Source organism: Pan troglodytes, chromosome 9 (genome assembly GCF_028858775.2).
Source record: "Pan troglodytes isolate AG18354 chromosome 9, NHGRI_mPanTro3-v2.0_pri, whole genome shotgun sequence".
Taxonomy (NCBI): Eukaryota; Metazoa; Chordata; class Mammalia; order Primates; family Hominidae; genus Pan; species Pan troglodytes.
Genome location: NC_072407.2, coordinates 21,154,905 through 21,177,989, shown reverse-complemented (window position 1 = coordinate 21,177,989; position 23,085 = coordinate 21,154,905). Strand labels below are relative to the sequence as shown.

General features: G+C 40.1%; 1 protein-coding gene across 7 annotated transcripts in view; it reads left to right on the top strand.

The window, feature by feature from the left end:
• The window catches only part of PIK3C2A (phosphatidylinositol-4-phosphate 3-kinase catalytic subunit type 2 alpha), a 120,777-nt gene that overhangs the window by 91,132 nt on the left and 6,560 nt on the right, over positions 1-23,085 (top strand). For 4 of the 7 annotated variants that reach the window (XM_009460000.4, XM_054661205.2, XM_001172532.5 and 1 more), the window contains 12 exons: positions 817-909; positions 2,887-3,016; positions 8,149-8,285; positions 10,621-10,790; positions 12,027-12,183; positions 13,485-13,594; positions 16,174-16,381; positions 19,168-19,292; positions 21,281-21,398; positions 21,489-21,561; positions 21,896-22,005; positions 22,093-22,218. In XM_009460000.4, coding sequence (XP_009458275.2) covers positions 817-909; positions 2,887-3,016; positions 8,149-8,285; positions 10,621-10,790; positions 12,027-12,183; positions 13,485-13,594; positions 16,174-16,381; positions 19,168-19,292; positions 21,281-21,398; positions 21,489-21,561; positions 21,896-22,005; positions 22,093-22,218 — 1,557 coding nt within the window. The remainder of the gene's footprint in view (positions 1-816; positions 910-2,886; positions 3,017-8,148; positions 8,286-10,620; positions 10,791-12,026; positions 12,184-13,484; positions 13,595-16,173; positions 16,382-19,167; positions 19,293-21,280; positions 21,399-21,488; positions 21,562-21,895; positions 22,006-22,092; positions 22,219-23,085) is intronic. The other 3 variants (XR_010147496.1, XR_010147497.1, XR_010147498.1) reach the window with 2 other exon arrangements.

Genomic DNA, 23,085 nt, shown 5'->3' with positions numbered 1-23,085 from the left:
GCTAATAAAATTTTTAGTTTTTGTGAATACTTCCATGGCTAATTAATTAAAATAGTACCATAAACAGAAGAATGGAGGTCTCAGATCACAGTGATTTAGAAGAAGGAAAAGGATATCACAAGACGTTGTGTTCTGTTGATGGATTAAGACATTTACAAAGCTCAAACTTTAAAAGTTTGTGTCTCAACTTTTTGCTTCTCTGCCTAGCGAGATGATATTTTAGTCATATATGCTATGTTTAAGTTTCAAAAAGTATTTTTGCATATCTGTTATCTTCCAGAGAGTCTAGAAAAGCAATTCTAAATTAGCCGGGTGTGGTGGCGGGTGCCTGTAATCCCAGCTACTCGGGAGGCTGAGGCAGGAGAATTGCTTGAACCCGGGAGGCAGAGATTGCAGTGAGCTGAGATTGCACCATTGCAGTCCAGCCTGGGCAACAAGAGCAAAACTCTATCTCAAAAAAATAAATAAATAAAATGAAAAAGCAATTCTTATGTGTTATTTCATTTGCTGTAATTCAAAGGAACAGGTGTTTAGCTGGGCATGTTGGTGCATGCCTGTAGTCCCAGCTATTCAGGAGGCTGAGGCAGGAGGATCACTTGAGCCCAGGAGTTAGAGGTTGTGGGAAGCTATGGTTGCATCACTGCATTCCAGCCTGGGTAACAAAGCAAGATGCTGTCTCTAACAGAAATAAAAATAAAAAATAAATCTAAAAACAAGACACAAAGGAAGAAGTGAAAGGGGAAATGCGTAGGACAAAAAAAAACTCTAAATCCATTTTCATTTATCTTTCTAATGCTTAACATGTTGTATTTGCAGTCGTGTTCCTTCTTCAGTTCTAATGCTGTCCCCCTAAAAGTCACAATGGTGAATGCTGACCCTATGGGAGAAGAAATTAATGTCATGTTTAAGGTGAGTAAATAATGTTACTGTTTTTTAATGGCAATTTAGAAATTTTTTTATCAAATTACTTTCCCAAAATTGCAAAGGTGATTTTGTTTAGTATTTTTTTTATTAGTTATTTATTTATTTTTACACAGGGTCTTGTTCTGACGCTCAGGCTGGAGTGCAGTGGCACCATCTCGGCTTACTGCAACCTCCACATCCTGGGTTCAAGTGATTCTCCTGCCTCAGCCTCCCAAGTAGCTGAGATTACAGGCACCTGCCACCATGCCCGGCTAATTTTTGTATTTTTTAGTAGAGACGGGGTTTCGCCATGTTGGCCAGGCTGGTCTTGAATTCCTGACCTCAGGTGATCCACCCACCTCGGCCTCCCAGAGTGCTGGGATTACAGGTGTGAGCCATCGCGCCCAGCCAAAAATTTTACGTGTTTTGATCATGATTTGTATATTTTGAAGACAGGATGAAGAATTTTAGTTTAATTCAATGAGTTGGACATGTGGAGGTTCATAAAGATTGCTTCTACTGAACCACTTTTGATATATATATATAATAAATTCCTTTGTACTCAGATCTGGTTTTGAACTCTATATTTGGTTTTATTGATGTAGGTGCCTTTTTCTAAACCAGTAATATCTGTTTTGAATACAAGAATTTTATGTGTTAAGTTTTTTTTTTTTTTTTTGAGACAGAGTTTGCTCTTATTGCCCAGGCTGGAGTGCAATGGCGTGATCTCAGCTCACTGCAACCTTCACCTCCCTAGTTCATGCAGTTCTCCTGCTTCAGCCTCCCAAGTAGCTGGGATTACAGACATGTGCCACCACGTCCAACTAATTTTTTTATTTTTAGTACAGACAGGGTTTCACCATGTTGGCCAGGCTGGTCTCGAACTCCTAACTTCAGGTGATCTGCCCGTCTCGGTCTCCCAAAGTGCTGGGATTACAGGCGTTAGCCACCATGCCCAGCCAAGTTTTAATATTTTTTAAGGCAAATTCTCCTTATTCTTTTCCATAATTTTCTTGGCTAGTCTCAGAATGTATTCATTATTATGTGTTTTTAAATTATTTTATCCAGTTTAAAGAAAATGAAAACTTGTTCAGGTTTTAGTTAAAAAGTAATTCATTTTGGGGGGTTAATTTTTTTAAGTAAACTTTTCATTTTGAGATAATTATAGATTCATAGGCAATTGTAACAAACTGTACAGAGGAATCCTGTGTACTCTTCTTCATAGTAATATCTTGTATAACTGTAGTGCAGTATCACAATCAGGATATTGGCATTGATACAGTCAAAATGTAGAACATTTCATCATCCCACAGATTCTCCATGTTGCCTTTTTAGAAAATTGAATATAGGCCACATATGGTGGCTCATGCCTGTAATCCCAGCACTTTGGGAGGCCAAGGCAGGCAGATCACCTGAGGTCAGAAGTTCGAGACCAGCCTGGCCAACATGGTGAAACCCCATCTCTACTAAAAATACAAAAATTAGCCAGGTGTGGTGGCAGGCGCCTATAATCCCAGCTACTCAGGAGGCTGAGGCAGGAGAATCAGTTGAACCTAGGAGGCGGAGGTTGCAGTGAGCCGAGATGACCCCTCTGCACTCCAGCCTGGGCGATAGAGCAAGACTCAGTCTCAAAAAATAAATAAATAAATAAATAAATAATTGAATATAATTCACATACCATAAAACTGAACCTTTTAAAGTGTACAGTTCAGGGAACTGAGATATGAAGAGGTTAAATACCTTTCCCTAGAATGCTGCAGAAAAATAAAAAGGCAGTTCATTTTATAGGTGTGTGCAGCTAATTATTGTGTTTTTAGTAGAGGCGGGTTTCCACCATGTTGGCCAGGCTGATCTCGAACTCCTGACCTCAGGTGTTCTGCCCACTTTGGCCTCCCAAAGTGCTGGGATTACAGCTTTCATAGTATGTAATCTGTTAAGTCTTTTGGAGATGTACAAGTTTCATTTTGTTTCCTTGATTTCAAGGTTGGTGAAGATCTTCGGCAAGATATGTTAGCTTTACAGATGATAAAGATTATGGATAAGATCTGGCTTAAAGAAGGACTAGATCTGAGGATGGTAATTTTCAAATGTCTCTCAACTGGCAGAGATCGAGGTAAGTTTATTAGCTGTGTCTTGATGTCTTATTTTTTTCCTTGAACTTAGCTTAAAGTGTACCTGCCGTAAAGGTCCTGATGCAGATACCCTGGTATCACAGTTGTTTCTTATTTTAATCCAGTGTTACTTTATTGATTCAGTTGCTCATAATTAAGTCTCTTTGAAAAATAACTTAGTGGCCGGGCATAGTGGCTCATGCCTGTAATCCCAGCACTTTGGGAGGCCAAGGTGGGTGGATCACACGAGGTCAGGAGTTTGAGACCAACGTGGGCAACATGGTGAAACCCTGTTTCTACTAAAAATGCAAAAATTAGCCAGGTGTGGTGGCGTGCCCCTGTAATCCCAGCTGCTTAGGAGGCTGAGATGGGAGAATAGCTTGAACTTGGGAGGCGGAGGCTGCAGTGAGCCGAGATTGCGTCACTGCATTCTAGCCTCGGTGACACAGTGAGACTCTATCTCAAAATAAATTAAAAAAAAATTTTTTTTAACTTAGTGTAGCCTAAATAAATGCTTTGCAGTAATCAGAGGTGTCCATTAATTGACCCATTGAGGACTTTATGGTCTTTAGCTTTTAAACTTAAAAATAATGCCATATCTCTGGGTGCAGTGGCTCTCACCTGTAATCCCAGCATTTTAGGAGGCCAAGGCAGGAGGATCACTTGAGTCTAGGAGTTTGAGACCAGCCCGGGCAACACAGGGAGACCCTGTCTCTACAAAAATAAATAAATAGTCTCAGCTGCTCTGGAGGATGGGGCGAGAGGATTACTCGAGCCTAGGAGGTTAAGGCTTCAGTGAACCATGATCATGCTACTGCACTCCAACCCGGGTAAAACAGTGAGACCTTGTCTCAAAACCTAATAAATAAATAAGGCCATATCTAAGTTAAATCAACTTTGATTTCATTTTTATAAAATAAAGTCATGCAAAGTTATTTTCTACTAATAGCAGATTTCTGTCTTACTATTTACTGAACTGTTTTGAAATAATGGATGTAAAACATCCTAATATCTGATACGTATTATGTGCTCAATATATGGCAGCCATCATTATTCTTATTCAACAAATGTTTGTTGTTTACCATCTATAAAATGGTAAGAATATGTGGTACTCATATTTTAGAAGGAAGCAATAATACATACAAGTAATCAGAGTATGCTTTAATAAGCTGAAAGCTCTAAAAGTTGTAAAGGCAATACCATCAGGTTTTAAAGGAAAGATCATCTGCTGTTGGTGGAAATGAGAAACACTTCACAAATTCTATGCATAGGCACTAGGAAATCACCTGAAAGATAATCGTCCTTCCAATATTTGCCATTCAATTTATGCATAAATGCCTATAGTGAAGGGGAATTCACTGCATTTCAAGGCAGTTCATTCTATCCTGTGTAGCTCTGATAGCTATAGATTTCTTTTTCATATTCAGGTGATTAATGGGAACTGAGTCCTGGTGTCTTTTACCCATTGGTTCCAGTTCTGTTCAGAGACTATCATATAATTAAGTTAAATCCGTCTTCACCCTTACCAGTAGTGTGGCCTCAGATTCTGAATTCCAAATTCTTCAGCCATTTATGAAATATTAGTTTAAGTTACCTTATCACCTTATTATTCTCCTTGCAAATGGTTCAGGTAATCTGTTGTCTCTAAGAATGGCACCTGGATTTTGTAGAATACAAAAGGGTGGGCATAGTGTCACACATGTGAAACTATTCATAAATAAAATCAGTAAGTTGTCATCATACCAGCTTCTGCTAAGCCATGTCTTGGCCATCCTATAACTTGTACATTTTCTTTTTCTTTTCTTTCTTTTTTCAGAGATGGGATCTTACTCTGTCTGTCATCCAGGCTGGAGTGCAGTGGTGTGATCATAGCTCACTGCAGCCTCAAACTCCTGGGCTCAAGCAATCTACTTGCCTCAGCCTCCCAAAATTAGCTGGATATGATGGCATGCACCTGTGACATGCCACCACACCCAGCTAATTTTTAAAATTTTTCATAAAGACAGGGGTCTCACTATGTTGTCGAGGCCGGCCTCGAACTGGTCTCACGAAATCCTACCACCTCAGCCTCCCAAGTAGCAGGGAGTGTAGGCATGCACCACTTTGTCCAGCTATGTACTTGTACATTTTTGTGTCTTAGAACCATGTGTAGGACGTTAGCTATTAACTTTGTTATATTTGATACACTACTTTTCAATTTGTTGAGTTCGTTTTAAAACCTGATTTTTGAGTGTTACAGCTCTTTTAGAATTCACATAGCAGAGGCTGGGCGCAGTGGCTCATGCCTGTAATCCCAGCACTTTGGGAGGCCGAGGCGGGCAGATCCCTTGAGGCCAGAAGTTTGAGACCAGCCTAGCCAATATGGTGAAACCCCACCTCTACTAAAAATACAAAAAATTAGCCAGGCATGGTGGTGCATGTCTGTAGTCCTGGCTGCTGGGAGGCTCAGGCACTAGAATCACTTGAATCCGGGAGGCAGAGGTTGCAGTGAGCCCAGGTGGCGCCACTGCACTCCAGCCTGGAAAACAGAGTGAGACTCTGTCTCAGAAAACAACCAGAAAAAAAGGAGCCAAATGAATTCATTCTGCCATATGTAACTAGACTACTAGAATTAGAATCTGTCCCCACATACACTTTCTATCGGCGTACCCTGGCAGCCTTGGTCAACTTCTGTTTCCTCCAATCCTTTGTCCAAAGCAGAGCTCTGTTTTCATATATTTTATTTTAACACAAATGCATCTCCTTCATTTTAAAAATGTATCAATTAATATTTTAATTGTATAAATAATATTTGCACATAGTAGGATATCCAGATAGCATATAGTAGAATAAATTGAAAAGTAAATGTTTGTTTTCTCTCATACCTTTATCCTCAATTCTAGGTACCGTCTTTCCACAATATAACTACTTATGTAGCCTTCTGGAAATGTTTTGTGTATATTCTAATATGCACAACCATCCTTCTTTTCAAACACAGAAGTACAGTTCTCCATCTGGATTTTGTCTTTAACATTATTTTTGAGATCTTTCTATCAAAGCACATAATTCCTCCCTCATTGTTTTCTTTTGTGTAAATATCACACATTTATTTGTTTGATACTTGTTTTATTTTATTTTTTTTGAGACGGAGCCTTGCACTGTTGCCCGGGCTGGAGTGCAGTGGCGCCATCTCAGCTCACTGCAAGCTCTGCCTCCTGGGTTCATGCCATTCTCCTGCCTTAGCCTCCCGAGTAGCTGGGACTACAGGCTTCCGCCACCACACCCAGCTAATTTTTTGTACTTTTAGTAGAGATGGGGTTTCACCATGTTAGCCAGGATGGTCTCGATCTCCTGACCTTGTGATCTGCCCGCCTCGGCCTCCCAAAGTGCTGGGATTACAGGCATGAGCCACCACGCCTGGCAGATACTTGTTTTAAAGGAGTCAGAGAGAAAACAAAAAACAATTTGTTCAGCCAGGCATTTATATTTCAATTAGGAGGCCAAAATATATACTTGAGATTTAATCATATCACAAGGTCAGTCTTCATCTGTTCTTCCTTTTGAAAGTGCTAATGTATTCTGGAAGGTTCTTATCTTGCCCAAATATATGATTAAAGAAATTTTTTTGTGCTGAAGTGGGACAGTGTGTATCTTATATGTAACTTTACCAGCTAGGTCAGTGTCTTCTTGTTTGTAATTAAAATAGTTTTCCTCACTGGGCACAGTGGCTCACACCTGTAATCCCAGCACTTTGGGAAGCTGAGACAGGCGGATCACTGAAGGATGGGAGTTCAAGACCAGCCTGGCCAACATGGTGAAACCCTGTCTCAACTAAAAATAAATAAATAAATAAATACAAAAATTAGCTGGGCATGGTGTTGGGCACCTGTGATCTCAGCTAGTTTTCCTTTGGGGATTAGTACATGGATGTACAGACTAGAGAGTCTCAAATAGTCAAAATTGATGTTTACATGTTAGATACTTTTGAAAATAAAGAACAATTTTGATTGGCGGCCAGACTTGATTTTTTTTATTTTTTATTTTTTTTGAAGACAGGGTCTCGCTGTCGTCCAGGCTGGAGCGCAGTGGTGTCATCTTGACTCACTGCAACCTCTGCCTCCTGGGTTCAAGTAATTCTCATGCATCAGCCTCCAAAGTAGCTGGGACTGCAGGTGTGTGTCACCATGCCTGGTTAATGTTTGTATTTTTAGTAGTGGTGGGGTTTTGCTATGTTGGTCAGGATGGTCTCAAACTGCTGAGCTCAAGTGATCCACCCACCTCAGCCTCCAAAAGTGCTGGAATTACAGGTATGAGCCACCATGCCTGGCCAGACTTACTTTTTTTTTTTTTTGAGATAGAGTCTGGCTCTGTTGCCCAGGCTGGAGTGCAGTAGTGCTGTCTTGGCTCACTGCAACCTCTGCCTCCTGGGTTCAAGGGATTCTCCTGCCTCAGCCTCCTGAGTAGCTGGGATTACAGGTGACTACCATCACGCCCCGCTAATTTTTGTATTTTTAGTAGAGACGGGGTTTTGCCATGTTGGCCAGGCTGGTCTCAAACTCCTGACCTCAAGTGATCCACCCGCCTCGGCCTCCCAGAGTGCTAGGATTGCAGGCGTGAGTCACTGCACCCAGCCAGACTTGAATTTTTTTGAAGGTAACAATTGCTAGCTGGTTTCCTATGTCGAAGATTGAAAACTATAACTTTTTAAAAGGCATGCAGCCATAAAAAAGAATGAGTTCATGTCCTTTGCAGGGACATGAATGAAGCTGGAAGCCATCATTCTCAGCAAACTAACACAGGAACAGAAAACCAAACATCTCATGTTCCCACTCATATGTGGGAGTTGAACAGTGAGAACACGTGGACAAAGGGAGGGGAACATCACACACCAGGGCCTGTTGACAGGTGGGAGGCAAGGCGAGGAAGAGCATTAGGACAAATACCTAATGTATGCGGGGCTTAAAACCTAGATGACGGGTTGATAGGTGTAGCAAACCACCATGGCACATGTATACCTATGTCACAAACCTGCACATTCTGCACATGTATCCCAGAACTTAAAGTAAAATTTAAAAAGTAATAATAATTTTTAAAAATGTTTAAAGGCTTACTTTGGGGAGACAGTTTTACATAGCTTAATATTTTATCATTAAAGGCATGGTGGAGCTGGTTCCTGCTTCCGATACCCTCAGGAAAATCCAAGTGGAATATGGTGTGACAGGATCCTTTAAAGATAAACCACTTGCAGAGTGGCTAAGGAAATACAATCCCTCTGAAGAAGAATATGAAAAGGTAATTAGCATGTCTCCTCATTCTAAAAAGCTTTGTCAAAAATGTATTACAGAGGTTTTAAGTTCTTTCATTTTCCAGCTCTGGTGACCAAATAGTCATTTAGTCTAAGTCAGGAAAAGAGCATCTTTTTCTAAGTATAGGAAAGAATGTAAAACAAGATGCATTTAATGGCAGGAATCTGAGTGAAACCAATGCTAAATTACACCCCCAAAAATTTCCAAACACATACTTAGAGGCCAGCAAAACAGAGGCATTTTTCTAATGCAGAATGTTATATTTCCCAAAGATCTTGGAAGAAGGTAGGGAAATGAGTAAAATGGGCTGCATCATGTGGTAGTTAAGAACATAAATTAGGGGCCACACTCTCTGGGTTTGAATTCAGGTCCCGTCGCAAGTCACTCAGCAACAGGGCCTTATGCAAAAATTTTTTTTTTTTTTTTGAGATGGAGTCTCACTCTGTCACCCAGGCTGGAGTGCAGTGGCGCTATCTCGGCTCACTGCAAGCTCCGCCTCCTGGGTTCACGCCATTCTCCTGCCTCAGCCTCCCGAGTAGCTGGGGCTACAGGCGCCCACCACCACACCCAGGCAATTTTTTGTATTTTTAGTAGAGGTGGGGTTTCACTGTGTTAGCCGGGATGGTCTCGATCTCCTGACCTTGTGATCCGCCTGCTTCGGTCTCCCAAAGTGCTGGGATTACAGGCGTGAGCCACCGCGCCTGACCTATGCAAATTATTTAACATCTTTGTGCCTCAGTGACCTCTGCTATAAAGTATTGTATATATTATGGTATTATAGCATATACTATGGCTGTAAACATAAGCATTGAGATTTTTGTGAAAATTAAATGATTTAATATATATGAAGCACTGCATAGTGAAAGTTGTATAATTGATAGCTCTTATTACTGGAAACATCAATTTTCTGTTTTACTATTATTTAGAATTACATATGAGGAAAGGGCAGTCTTTTAGGACATAGGCCTCTAATGATCCTAACTTGGCCTAAGGAAGACCCAAGAAAACTGAGTGGTGATGTAGGAAGACTCCCGTTTTAATGTCATGGAGCTGCCTAGTTTATGTTTCATTAATGGATCACCTTTATAGACATACACGTGCCATCTGTTGACCTACAAAGCTAATGCAGGGGAATTTTGACCTTTGTTAGATCTTCTAAACTGTGAGATCACTCCCTTTTCATACTTCTTTGTGGTCTGGGGAAAAAAAGCAGTGCAGCAGAAGCCAATACTTGTTTTAGTAATGTTGGCCCTTTTGTGATTCCTGGTGAGGAAATAATTGCCAAGTAGCATACATTAAGCATCTTTTATGAATTTGGCTTTTTAATGTGATTTAATAGTAAGCGGGAATATAACTTAGTGAAGTCATATTGCCTGGATTTGAATCCTCACTCTGCCACTTAACAATTATGTGATCTTGGGCAAACAACCTCTCTCTGTTTCAGTTTTACATCTGTACAATTGTTATGATGATAGTACCTAAGTCATTGATTGTTGTGAGATTCTAAATATGTTAATGTATACACACACACACACATACACACACATACACAGAGAAGTGCCTGGTTTGTGCTAAATGCTATATAAACATTTGCTGTTATCATCATTGGTAATGATTTCTGGGGAATTATGGAATAAAATTAACTACATGGGCAAGTCAGGCCAAATGAGTGTACCACTCAGAAATACAGTATTTTGTATAAATAAACTAAATACACATGCTTTAGATTAAAGAAAAACCTCATTGTATGTGTCTTGCTGTATCCTTCTATACAATATTATATTAGTAATTTTAATAATCCCCAGGAGAGGGAGGACTTAAGATGACACACAGGGAATCACCACATGGGAAACAAAACACATTACTTGTATTCTTGGATGTTTTCAGATATAAGCTGATTTTCCTTACACATGTCTTCCCTGCAGGCAGAGGAAAAAAAGCAAAAATCTTCTATCCATCATGTTTGTGGAATCCTGCACCTCACCGATTCTAAGCAGCAGAGTCAAGAGAGGTGCAGGATTCCACAAACATGACGCTTAAAAGATGTTTGAAGGCAGCACGTACCTAAGTAGGGACTGGTAGAGATCCCAGACTTTTAAAAGAGAAAAGCTAGAGAAGGGGCAGTAATCACCCTTAGAAGAGTATTTTTGTTTTTGAAATATGAAAAGATTGGCTTTTATTACTATATCCCAGTTTGTATGCTATTGAGAGAGTGGATTACAATAGTGTTTTTAAAGAGTGATAAATTACTTTACTATTTGTAAACTCTGCCTCTTTTAAAAATAATTCATTTTCTAAAATAATTGTGTATTTTTTTATAGGCTTCAGAGAACTTTGTCTATTCCTGTGCTGGATGCTGTGTAGCCACCTATGTTTTAGGCATCTGTGATCGACACAATGACAATATAATGCTTCGAAGCACGGGACACATGTTTCACATTGACTTTGGAAAGTTTTTGGGACATGCACAGATGTTTGGCAGCTTCAAAAGGTATAATGTTATTGCTGTTGCCAAAGAAATGAGGCATTTCCTGTTTCACAAATTAATGTTTGTCTCAAGCTTTGCGTTTTGCCTCGTGGCTCCATTTGAACATAACTGGGAATGAAAAAGGCCCAAAGATATGACCATACCACATAGTAGACAAGAATGTGTGTAAGTGTGTATAAACTTTGTTTTGTTGTTGTTGTTGTTGTTGTTGTTTTGTTCTTTTGGTTTTTTTTGAGACGGAGTCTTGCTGTGTCGCCCAGGCTGGAGTGCAGTGGCACGATCTCGGCTCACTGCAAGCTCCGCTTCCCGGGTTCACGCCATTCTCCTGCCTCAGCCTCCTGAGTAGCTGGGACTATAGGCACCCGCCACCACGCCCAGCTAATTTTTTTGTATATTTAGTAGATACGGGGTTTCACCGTGTTAGCCAGGATGGTCTCGATCTCTTGACCTCGTGATCTACCCGCCTCGGCCTCCCAAAGTGCTGGGATTACAGGTGTGAGCCAACATGCGCAGCTAAACTTTGTTGAAATGAATTAAGGGACATATATTTTTTTTATCTACTTAGCGATAACTCTTAGAAAGAAATGATTTCGTGTGTATAACGGCAGTAAGTAGTTTTCTATGTTTGTAACTACTGTTTGATCTCTTTGGGTATGTGGATTTATAAATATCACCTTATTTTCATATATAAGGAAATTTCATACATAAGTTCTCTCTAAATAATGAGATTATTATGTGATAGCTTTCTTGAAAAATGTTATTTTAGAGGCCGGGTGCGGTGGCTCATGCCTGTAATCCCAGCACTTTGGGAGGCCAAGGCGGGCGGATCACAAGGTCAGGAGATCGAGACCATCCTGGCTAACACAGTGAAACCTCGTCTCTACTAAAAATACAAAAAATTTGCCGGGCGTGGTGGCAGGCCCCTGTGGTCCCAGCTACTCGGGAGGCTGAGGCAGGAGAACGGCATGAACCCAGGAGGCAGAGCTTGCAGTGAGCCTAGATCGCGCCACTGCACTCCAGCCTGGGCGACAGAGCGAGACTCTGTCTCAAAAAAAAAAAAAAAAAGGAAAAGAAAAGAAAAATGTTATTTTAAAATTATGGAAATTCAAAAGTGTGTGGTATTAAGTTTCCTAGTTGGAAATGGCTGTACCTCAGATAGCTTAGTTTAATAATCATGTAATAGCACTATTGGAGTATCTTCTGTAAATAATATTCTGTATGTACTTTCATTTTAAATAGGGATCGGGCTCCTTTTGTGCTGACCTCTGATATGGCATATGTCATTAATGGGGGTGAAAAGCCCACCATTCGTTTTCAGTTGTTTGTGGACCTCTGCTGTCAGGCCTACAACTTGATAAGAAAGCAGACAAACCTTTTTCTTAACCTCCTTTCACTGGTAACTATTCTTTATAAGCACTTAATTAGTTTTATATTAATGCATCTATGTTTCAATACTTAAAAAAGATTATTTTGTGATTTTGGAATAAAATTTGCTTTAGTCACAAATGTCAGATACATTATTGCTCAGATATTTTAAACTTACTGCTGTGTGAAATAAGCCAGACACAAGAGTACCTACTGTCTGACTCCATTTGTATAAAATACAAAAAATAAGTCAGTAGAGTGGCTCCCCTTGGGATGGGAAGTATTAGTAGCTGGACCCCAAGGCAGGCATCTGATATGCTAATGAATGTTTTGTGTATTAATATGGGTGTGAATTGTCAACATTCACTCAGCTGTACAATGAAGATTTCTGTACTTTCCTGGGTATATATTATCATTAAGTAAAAAGTAAAAACCACAAACCCACTATGATTATTATGAGTAAATTGATATGGTAATAAACAGAAGGCTACAATTGTCTTAAGTGAAATAACTCAGAAATAGAAAGTTAAATATTGTGTGTTCTCACTTATAAGTGGGAGTTAAATAATATGTATACATGGACATAAAGAGTAGAGTAATAGACATTGGAGACTTGGGAGGGTAGGAAGTGGGATGGTGGATGGGAGATGAGAAGTTACTTAGTGGGTACAATGTATACTATTCAAGTGATGCACTAAAAGCCCAGTCTTTATCACTATGTGATACATACATGTACCAAAATTGTACTTGTACCCCCTAAATCTATAAAAGTAAAAACAGCGGCCTAGGCCAGGCGTGGTGGCTCATGCCTGTAATCCCAGCACTTTGGGAGGCTAAGGCAGGCGGATTGCTTGAGGTCAGGAGTTCGAGACCAGCCTGGCCAACATGGTGAAACCCCATCTCTATCAAAAATACAAAAAAAAAAAAAAGTTCGCCAGGCATAGTGGTATGTATCTGTAATCCCAACTACTCAGGAGGCTGAGGCAGGAGAATTGCCTGAACCCTGGAGGCAGAGGATGCAGTGAGCCAAGATCGCACCCGGCTCCCCTCACGCCCCCCAAAAAAGAGCCTAGACAAAAGGAGATCTGGATCTCACAGGTTTAATTCTATAAACTGGGTTTTTGACCACCACCAACAAATTGCTTGACTTCCTTGGTGTCCATTTCCTTACTTGTTAGATAATCACCTAGGTCCCCAATACACTAATGAACCCCTCAAGACTGATTATTTTTGTTTGCTTTAGTTCTGATTACTTGAGCAGCCCACAGGAAGGAGTGAGGAACAAATGTTTTAAAAAATTTAACTCACAGAACTTTCTGTTTTCTTCTACAGATGATTCCTTCAGGGTTACCAGAACTTAGAAGTATTCAAGATTTGAAATACGTTAGAGATGCACTTCAACCCCAAACTACAGACGCAGAAGCTACAATTTTCTTTACTAGGTAAGGCATATTTAAGTATATTGCAGAAGGAACATAAAATATTGCTTTGATTTGTTTTACCTTAGTTTAAACAAATGCTATTTATCAAAATTCTAATTTATAGGAACAAATTCTGATTCATAGTAATTGCACATAGTAGGCTGTCAAAAGTTGATTTACTGATAAATACAAAGAATTTGCAATAATATTTTTAAAAATATACTTATTTGCCTCAAACTATCTCAAGGTTTATTTAATATGTAATTTCAATGATAAAAACATATTTTTCTACAGTGCCATGTACCATTTTAAAATCTTTTTTAATTTTTTATTTTGAGACTGAGTCTTGCTGTTTCATCCAGGCTAGAGTGCAGTGGTGCAATCTCAGTTCACTGCAACCTCGCTTCCTGGGTTCAAGCGATTCTCCTGCCTCAGCCTCCTGAATAGCTGGGACTACAGGCGCACAGCACTAAGCCCAGCTAATTAAAGTCTCTTTCAAAAATGTTATCTGTACTAATCTATTTTTCAGGATTTTGTCTTAACAATTTCCATGGAGACCTTTGGTGTTTTTAATCCAGCAAACCCTGGTCACTGCTGCAAGTAAATTATTATATGGCATAGTACTTGAAACACATATACCAATGACTGGTACTTGAATTTGTTATTGCTTTAAAAGCAGATCTTCCAGCCAGGCGCAGTGGCTCACGCCTGTAATCCCAGCACTTTGGGAGGCCGAGGTGGGCGGATTACCTGAGGTTGGGAGTTCAAGACCATCCTGACCAACATGGAGAAACCCCGTCTGCACTAAAAATACAAAATTAGCCGGGCATAGTGGCGCATGCCTGAAATCCCAGCTACTCAGGAGACTGAGGCAGGAGAATCGCTTGAACCTGGGAGATGGAGGTTGTGATGAGCCGAGATTGCGCCATTGCACTCCAGCCTGAGGAACAAAAGCGAAACTCTGTCTCAAAAAAAACAGATCTTCTTGACAAATATGTTCTAAAGGTCTGGTGATCAGGCTGGTTACTGACTGCTGCTGCCACATCATCACAATACCACAGCAGGGAGGGGTACCTGAGCTCATGTTCTTTTCTCTCCCTTTTTCTCTTGCCTTCTTCCTCTCAGTGGAGAAGAGGTATAAAACACTGACTGGATTTCCCTAGTCTCAAGAGTCTGGGCTGAAATGAATTGAAGGAAGCTGACTTTTGTATAGCCTTCCAAACTAATCCTGACAATTTAGGTATTGATGGGTTTTCTTTTGCTTTGTTTTTTAAAAGAGATTCATTGGCTCCCCTGGGCAAAACCACAAAGCAGGCATGTATTCGTCTGCCTGCTTAGACTTCCATAACAAAATACTATAGACTAGTGGCTTAAACAACAGATATTTATTTTCTCACAGTTCTGGAGTCTAGGAGGTCCAAAATCAAGGTGCCAGCCAATTACATTACTGTTGAGGGCTCCCTTGCCAGATTGCAGATGGTCACCTTCACAATGTGTCCTCACATGGTAGGGAGAACTAGCTCTCTCATCTCTTCTTAGATGGACACTCCTATTGGATTAGGGCTCTACTGTTTATGGCCTCATTTAACCTTAATTACTTCCATAAAGGCCCTATCTCTAAATACAGTGGCAGTGTTGGGGCTTCAACATATGAAGTTGAGGGAACACAAACATTCAGTCCATAGTGGGGCAAAAGCCTGTGTTTGAGATTCTCTCACTTCTCTTTTTGAATATCCTTCTTCTTTCTAGCTTCCTTAACCTTGTTTCTGAGACTTATTTCCTTTGCTTGCCTAAAATGTTTTTTCCAGACCTACTTTCCATCCTGTCAAAACTTCTTTTTCCAACTGAATGAAAATATGATTACCTGAAGGAGTCTGACGCTGAATTCTACAGTTCTACTGTTTGATAGGAGAGAATTTTTAAAATTTGGATTACTTTGTTTTTGTGGTTTTTGGAGACAGTCTCACTCCGCCACCCAGTGTGGAGTGCAGTGGCGCAATCTCAGCTCACTGCAACCTCTTTCCTCCTGGGTTCAAGCAATTCTCCTGCCTCTGCCTCCCGAGTAGCTGGGATTATAGGCGCACACCACCACACCTGGCTAATTTTTCTATTTTTAGTAGAGTCAGGGTTTTGCCATGTTGGCCAGGCTGGTCTCGAACTCCTGGCCTCAAGTGATCCGCTCCCCTTGGCCTCCCAAAGTGCTGGGATTACAGGCGTGAGCCACCGTGCCCAGCCCTTGGATTACTTTCTTTCCCACCTATTTGTCATCTTTCTCCTTTATTAAAAGGGAATAAAGTAATGAAGTCATCTTTTTAGCATTATACCAATCATCATCTATCTATAATAGCTCTTTAATTAGTCTTGGGGACCCTACAGGGTTCAAGAAAACCAAGCATGAATTCTTTCTTGGGCTAAATTATTTTGTTGGGGTGATGTGTTTTAACAAATCTTTGGCCTGTAGAACAAAGGGAATCCTTGGCAAAGTGACAATCTGCTTAATATTTTTAAAGGAATGAAAGTGGTTTTTGTCATTTATTACATTGAAAGAATTTACCATGTGTTCTCATTTACTGTTAACGAATTTTCTGATTATTTTGTAGGCTTATTGAATCAAGTTTGGGAAGCATTGCCACAAAGTTTAACTTCTTCATTCACAACCTTGCTCAGCTTCGTTTTTCTGGTCTTCCTTCTAATGATGAGCCCATCCTTTCATTTTCACCTAAAACGTACTCCTTTAGACAAGATGGTCGAATCAAGGAAGTCTCTGTTTTCACATATCATAAGAAATACAACCCAGATAAACATTATGTAAGTTTGATTTCAATATTTATAAACAATCATGCATGTATTATTGTTGTCCTTTCTACTTCCTTTGCTGACTCTGCTAAAGTTGCAAGCATTTGTTCTATTCATGCTTGTTTCTTTCATGAATGGTCCATAAATAAGTAAATGTACTTGAAGCATCCCTAACTTTTTTGGTATTTAATTCTTGCTATATTTGCTTCAAACAATAAGGACCGAGTGATATTCTGTCTTTTAGAGACAAGGCTAAAAGAATGGTGCTATTCTGCTTTTTCTCATTCTTCAATTTTTTTATTTTTATTTATTTGTTTTTTTTTGTTCATTCAGTTTCTTTTACATTTCAAAGGTAAAGTGTGCTTGTTGTAACAAATTTAATCATTAGAGAAGTATGTAAAGTAAAAAGTCAAAGTTCCTATTCCAGTCTCTGATACAAAACACGCACACATTGTCTTTGAACAGATACAGGAACTTCAGCATGCTTTTTCCTCTTCGAGACTGTAGTGTTATCTTTTTTGTTGCTACTTTTCACCCTTGTGCTACCTTTTTTGTTAGATAATACTTTCCAGAACTGCCAGTTTTTAAATTTTTGGCAAATAGATAGTCTTTAAAAAGCTATTTTACTACTGTTTTAACTTTCACCTATTCTGTTAATAAATTTTAGTATCTTTTTGTGTGTTTATTAAAGTTATCCTAACACCATTTTATTGCATAGTCCATTCTCTCCCCAATATATACTACTACCTTTAAGTTTATATATATATCCCCAAATTTGTTTCTGGCCTGCTATAGATAGATCCTACTTGGCACCAGTATTATATGCTTTAAAGTATTGTAACTTTATAAAAGTTTAAATAGGCCGGGCGCAATGGCTCATGCCTATAATCCCAGCACTTTGGGAGCCCGAGGCAGGTGATCACCTGAGGTCAGGAGTTCAAGACCAGCCTGGCCAACATGGTGAAACCCTGTCTCTACTAAAAATACGAAAATTAGCTGGATGTGGTGGCATGTGCCTGTAGTCCCAGCTACTCGGGAGACTGAGGCAGGAGAATCGCTTGAACCCGAGAGGCAGAGGTTGCAGTAAGCCAATATTGTGCCATTGCGCTCCAGGCTGGGCAACAGAGCAAGACGCTGTATCAAAAAAAAAAAAAAAAGTTTAGCCAGCAAAACAAGTTTTCCTTCACTACCCCCCATAAACCTTTTGCCTTTTTTTAACTGACTTTTTATTTATTTTTATTTTATGTTATGTTATTTTATTTTATAAATAAAAAAGTCTCACTCTGTTGCCCAGGCTGGAGTGCAATGGCGCGATCTCGTCTCCTGAAACCTGTGCCTCCCAGGTTCAAGCAATTCTCATGCCTCAGCTCCTGAATAGCTAGCTGGGACTACAGGCATGCGCCAGCACGCCCGGCTAATTTTTGTATTTTTAGTAGAGATGGGGTTTCGCCATGTTGCCCAGGCACATGGCCAGGCGAATTCCTGGCCCCAAGTGATCCACTCATTTCGGCCTCTCGAAGTTCTGGGATTACGTGAGCCACCGTGCCTGGACTATTTTATTTATTATTTATTTATTTATTTATTTATTTATTTTGAGACGGAGTCTCGCTCTGTCGCCCAGGCTGGAGTGCAGAGGTGTGATCTCAGCTCACTGCAAGCTCTGCCTCCCGGGTTCACGCCATTCTCCTGCCTCAGCCTCCCGAGTAGTTGGGACTACAGGTACCCGCCACCACGCCCGGCTCATTTTTTGTATTTTTTTTTTTTTTTTTTTTAGTAGAGACAGGATTTCACCATGTTAGCCAGGATGGTCTCAATATCCTGACCTTGTGATCCACCCGCCTCGGCCTTCCAAAGTGCTGGGATTACAGGCGTGAACCACTGCGCCCGGCTGCCTGGACTATTTTTATTTCTACTTTTTGAGAAACGGTCTCGCTCTGTTACCCTGGCTGGAGTGCAGTGATGCAGTGTTGGGTCATTTGGCTCTCTTGGCTCACTGTAGCCTTGACACCTGGGCTGAGTTGATCCTCCCACCTTAGCTTCCCAAGTAGCTGGGGCTACAGGCATGTGCCACCACAGCTGGCTAATTTTTATATTTTTTATAGAAACAGAGCCTTACTATGTTGCACAGGCTGGTCTCTAACTCCAGGGCTGAAATGATCCTCTCACCTTGGCCCCTCAAAGTGCTAGGATTATAGGCATGAGCAACCGTGCCCAGCTTACACTTTTAAGTTCTAGTTTATCTATCTTAGGATGGTTATGATCACTCTTAAAATGTAGTTAGATGTGCTATAAATACAATGACTTATATTTGCTTTTTCCTATTGGTGACATATATATTACCAAGATAAAAGTACTTGAACTGCATATAACAATTAAGCTATAAATTTCTTTTCTGTCAGGAAAGGAGGTTTTATTGCTTCTTGGTCTTTTAGCTAAGATCAATATAGGAAAGAAGGTTTTTTTGAGATGGAATCTCGCTCTGTTGCCCAGGTTGGAGTACAGTGCCATCTCGGTTCACTGCAACCTCTGTCTCCCAGGTTCAAGTGATTTGCCTGCCTCAGCCTCCCAAGTAGCTTGGATTACAGGCACGCACCACTATGCCCAGCTAATTTTTGTTTGTTTAGTAGAGATGTGCTTTTACTGTGTTGCCCAGGCTGGTCTCAAACTCCTGACCTCAGCTGATCCACCCACCTCGGCCTCCCAAAGTGCTGGGATTACAGGCATGAGCCACTGCACCCGGCCTGGAAAGAAGGTTTTAAATATAAATTTTATGTGTTTGTGGTGTGATTTCTTTTCAGATTTATGTAGTCCGAATTTTGAGGGAAGGACAGATTGAACCATCATTTGTCTTCCGAACATTTGACGAATTTCAGGAACTTCACAATAAGCTCAGTATTATTTTTCCACTTTGGAAGTTACCAGGGTATGTATTCATCCTTGTACATTAATCCTTTTTGTAGGAAACAACTTGTTATCAAATGTAGGTGGAAAGCTTTGTGTTAACACTTAGTAAGATATTATCGGCCATGTGTGGCTTATTTTCCTTTGTGTCATAAAGACCTAATACAAAAGCAGACATAAACAAGGAACTGGAAGTTTTTGTTGAATGAATAAATGATCGGGATGTTAAAATATGAGATTTTCAGACTTCTAACTCTTGTTGAAGCTTTAACTTTGCTGTCTCTACCATAGTGAGCAACACAAGATAATAATTTGGCATCTTGGTTTTGAAAAAAGTCATATCCTGCCAGGTGTGGTGGCTCACAAGCTTATAATCCCAGCACTTTGGGAGGCCGAGGCAGGGAGATACCTTGAGTCCAGGAGTTGGAGACTAGCCTGGGCACCATGGTGAAACCCCATCTCTATAAAAAATACAAAAATTAGCTGGGCTGGTGGCACATGTCTGAAGTCCCAGCTACTCGGGAGGCTGAAGTGAGAGGATTGATTGATACCAGGATGTGGAGGTTGCAGTGAGCCAAGATCACATCACTGCATTACAGCCTGGGTGACAGAATGAGACCCTGTCCCCCCCCCCCCCAAAAAAAAAGTCATATGCTAAATCAGTGCAGAAATAATCTATCATGGGCCATACTGAGCTCCTCTGCTAAAAAAACTGAAGCATGGCCGGGCGCAATGGCTCACACCTATAATCCCAGCATTTTGGGAGGCCAAGGCGGGCGGATCACGAGGTCAGGAGATGGAGACCATCCTGGCTAACACGGTGAACCATCTCTTCTAAAAAATACAAAAAATTAGCTGGGCATGGTGGCAGGCGCCTGTAGTCCCAGCTACTCGGGAGGCTGAGGGAGGAGAATGGCGTGAACCCAGAAGGTGGAGCTTGCAGTGAGCTGAGATGGCACCACTGCACTCTAGCCTGGGCAACAGAGCGAGACTCCGTCTCAAAAAAATAAATAAATAACAGGCAAACATCATCGAGACTGTCAATCAAAATCTTGGTTTTGTATCTGATACCCTTTGGGAGTCTTCAGTTTTAATGTAGCTCAATGACCAGTAGATTTCCTGTGTCGAGTTTTTTCATATTTTCTTCAGACTAGATTTCAAAAGTGAGGATGAGGTGAAGTGGGTATTAGAGTTTGTTTCCGTGTACAGTTTCATTTTTCCACTGCCACCAAAATAAGTGGAATTAAGATTATCCTTTCAGCACCTTACTTAGGCCTTATGTTATTATTTGTGGATTTTACTGGTATATGTAATATTTATGGCTGATTGACTAGTGATTTTATTTTTTAGGGATCAGATCTGGATAAAATATTTATGAGTGATTAAACGAGAAGAAATATTAGAAAATAAGTATTAAGTAGGTACAAAAGTAATTGCGTTTTTTGCCATTACTTTTAATGTCAAAAACCACAGTTACTTTTGCACCAAGCTAATAATAAATATAGGAAATCAACATATACACCTTTTCAACCAAGGCTCATAAAAGGATAATGGGTGACTGAACGATGTCATCTCCAATGCTTTGAAGAGAAATCACAAAAAATCACTTATTTTATTTTGAGACGGAGACTTGCTCTGTCACCCAGGCTGGAGTGTAAGTGATCTCGGCTCACTGCAACTTCCGCTTCCCAGGTTCAAGTGATTTTTCTGCCTCAGCCTTCCGAGTAGCTGGGATTATAGGTATCTGATTATAGGCATCAGCACGCTAATTTTTGTATTTTTAGTAGAGACAGGGTTTTATCATGTTGGCCAACCTGGTTTCAAACTCCTGACCTCAAGTGATCCACCCGCCTTGGCCTCCCAAAGGCCATGAGCCACCGTGCCCGGCCACAAAATATTACTTTATAATGGATTAAGACTACTTTGTCTTTAAGTATATATAAAAAAGTGTATTTCTAAGGAAATATTGTACTTATTTAAATCCCACTTGTTTTTGTTTTTCTTTTGTAGCTTTCCTAATAGGATGGTTCTAGGAAGAACACACATAAAAGATGTAGCAGCCAAAAGGAAAATTGAGTTAAACAGTTACTTACAGAGTTTGATGAATGCTTCAACGGATGTAGCAGAGGTAACCTTACTAAATGAGAAGTAATAACATCTTATACCTTTTGTGTTACATAATATTTAAACTAATGAATTGCTTTCTCTTTATTCTTAGTGTGATCTTGTTTGTACTTTCTTCCACCCTTTACTTCGTGATGAGAAAGCTGAAGGGATAGCTAGGTCTGCAGGTGAGATTATTTTTTTTCTCTTTATTGGTAACTCATGATCTGCAAGTCTGTAACTTCTCAATGAATGTGGTAGAATGACAGCAGGCTTACTAGCTGTAGTCTGAGAATGGGAGTATTCTTTCTAAGCCAGTCTATTTCTGAATAAATATAACTTTCCTAATAGATGTGATTACTAAAGAAGTATAAATCAATGACCTATCAGGTTGTTTACTCCTTTTTCCCCTCCCTTCTGTCCGCACCACATGTGACAGTCTTGAAAATAAAGCAAAATCCTTTTATTGCAGCTTGAACCACTACAACCAGTAAATAAAGATGAAAATATTTGTATTTTCAGATGCAGGTTCCTTCAGTCCTACTCCAGGCCAAATAGGAGGAGCTGTGAAATTATCCATCTCTTACCGAAATGGTACTCTTTTCATCATGGTGATGCATATCAAAGATCTTGTGAGTGATTACAAAGAATGATGGTTGTAGAGGAAACCCTTACCTTGGTAGGAAGCATTACTATTAAGGGACTGCTTTTCTTTTTAGGTTACTGAAGATGGAGCTGACCCAAATCCATATGTCAAAACATACCTACTTCCAGATAACCACAAAACATCCAAACGTAAAACCAAAATTTCACGAAAAACGAGGAATCCGACATTCAATGAAATGGTAAGTTAAAATCATTTCTAGAAGTTTCCTTGGTTTATTATTTTTTTAATTTTCATTTTTAAGTTCTGACGTGCGTAAGCAGGATGTGCAAGTTTGTTACATAGCTAAACGTACCATTGTGGTCTGCATACCTATCAACCTATCACCTAGGTATTAAGCCCAGCATGCATTAGCTATTTTTCCTTATGTTCTCCCTCCCACCATCCCATCCCCCAACAGGCCCCAGTGTGTGTTGTTCCCTTCTCTGTGTCCATTGTTTTGAGATTTTAAATTTTAAAACATTTTAAGGCCAGGCGCAGTGGCTCATGCCTGTAATCCTAGCAATTTGGGAGGCCAAGGTGGATACATCCCTTGAGCTCAGGAGTTTGAGACCAGCCTGGGCAACATGATGAAATTCCATCTCTACAAAAAAAAAAAAAGAAAAAAAATGAGCTAGGCATGGTGGCACACACCTGTAATCCCAGCTCCTCGGGAGGCTGAGGTCAAAGGATTGCTTGAGCCCAGGAGGTCAAGGCCACAGTGAGTCATGATCATGCCACTGCACTCCAGACTGGGCAACAGAGTGAGACCCTGTCTCAAAAAAAAAAAAAAATTTAAAGTTTTTAGGTATCAGTTGCTGAACTATTTGTTATACAGTGTACACCAATAACAGTCCAATAGTATTTAACAAAATGATATAAAATAGAGCCCTCATAGACCTTAGGAGCCATAATTCAACTACGTTTCCAGTGTGTGAACCCCCCTCTATAATAGTCACAAAAAGTGGTTGTCTAGTCTGTGCTTAATTACTTCCAGACTATTCAGTTTGTCTTAGATCGCTCCACCTCTTAGATGATGATTATTATTATATTATTTTATTTATTTTTA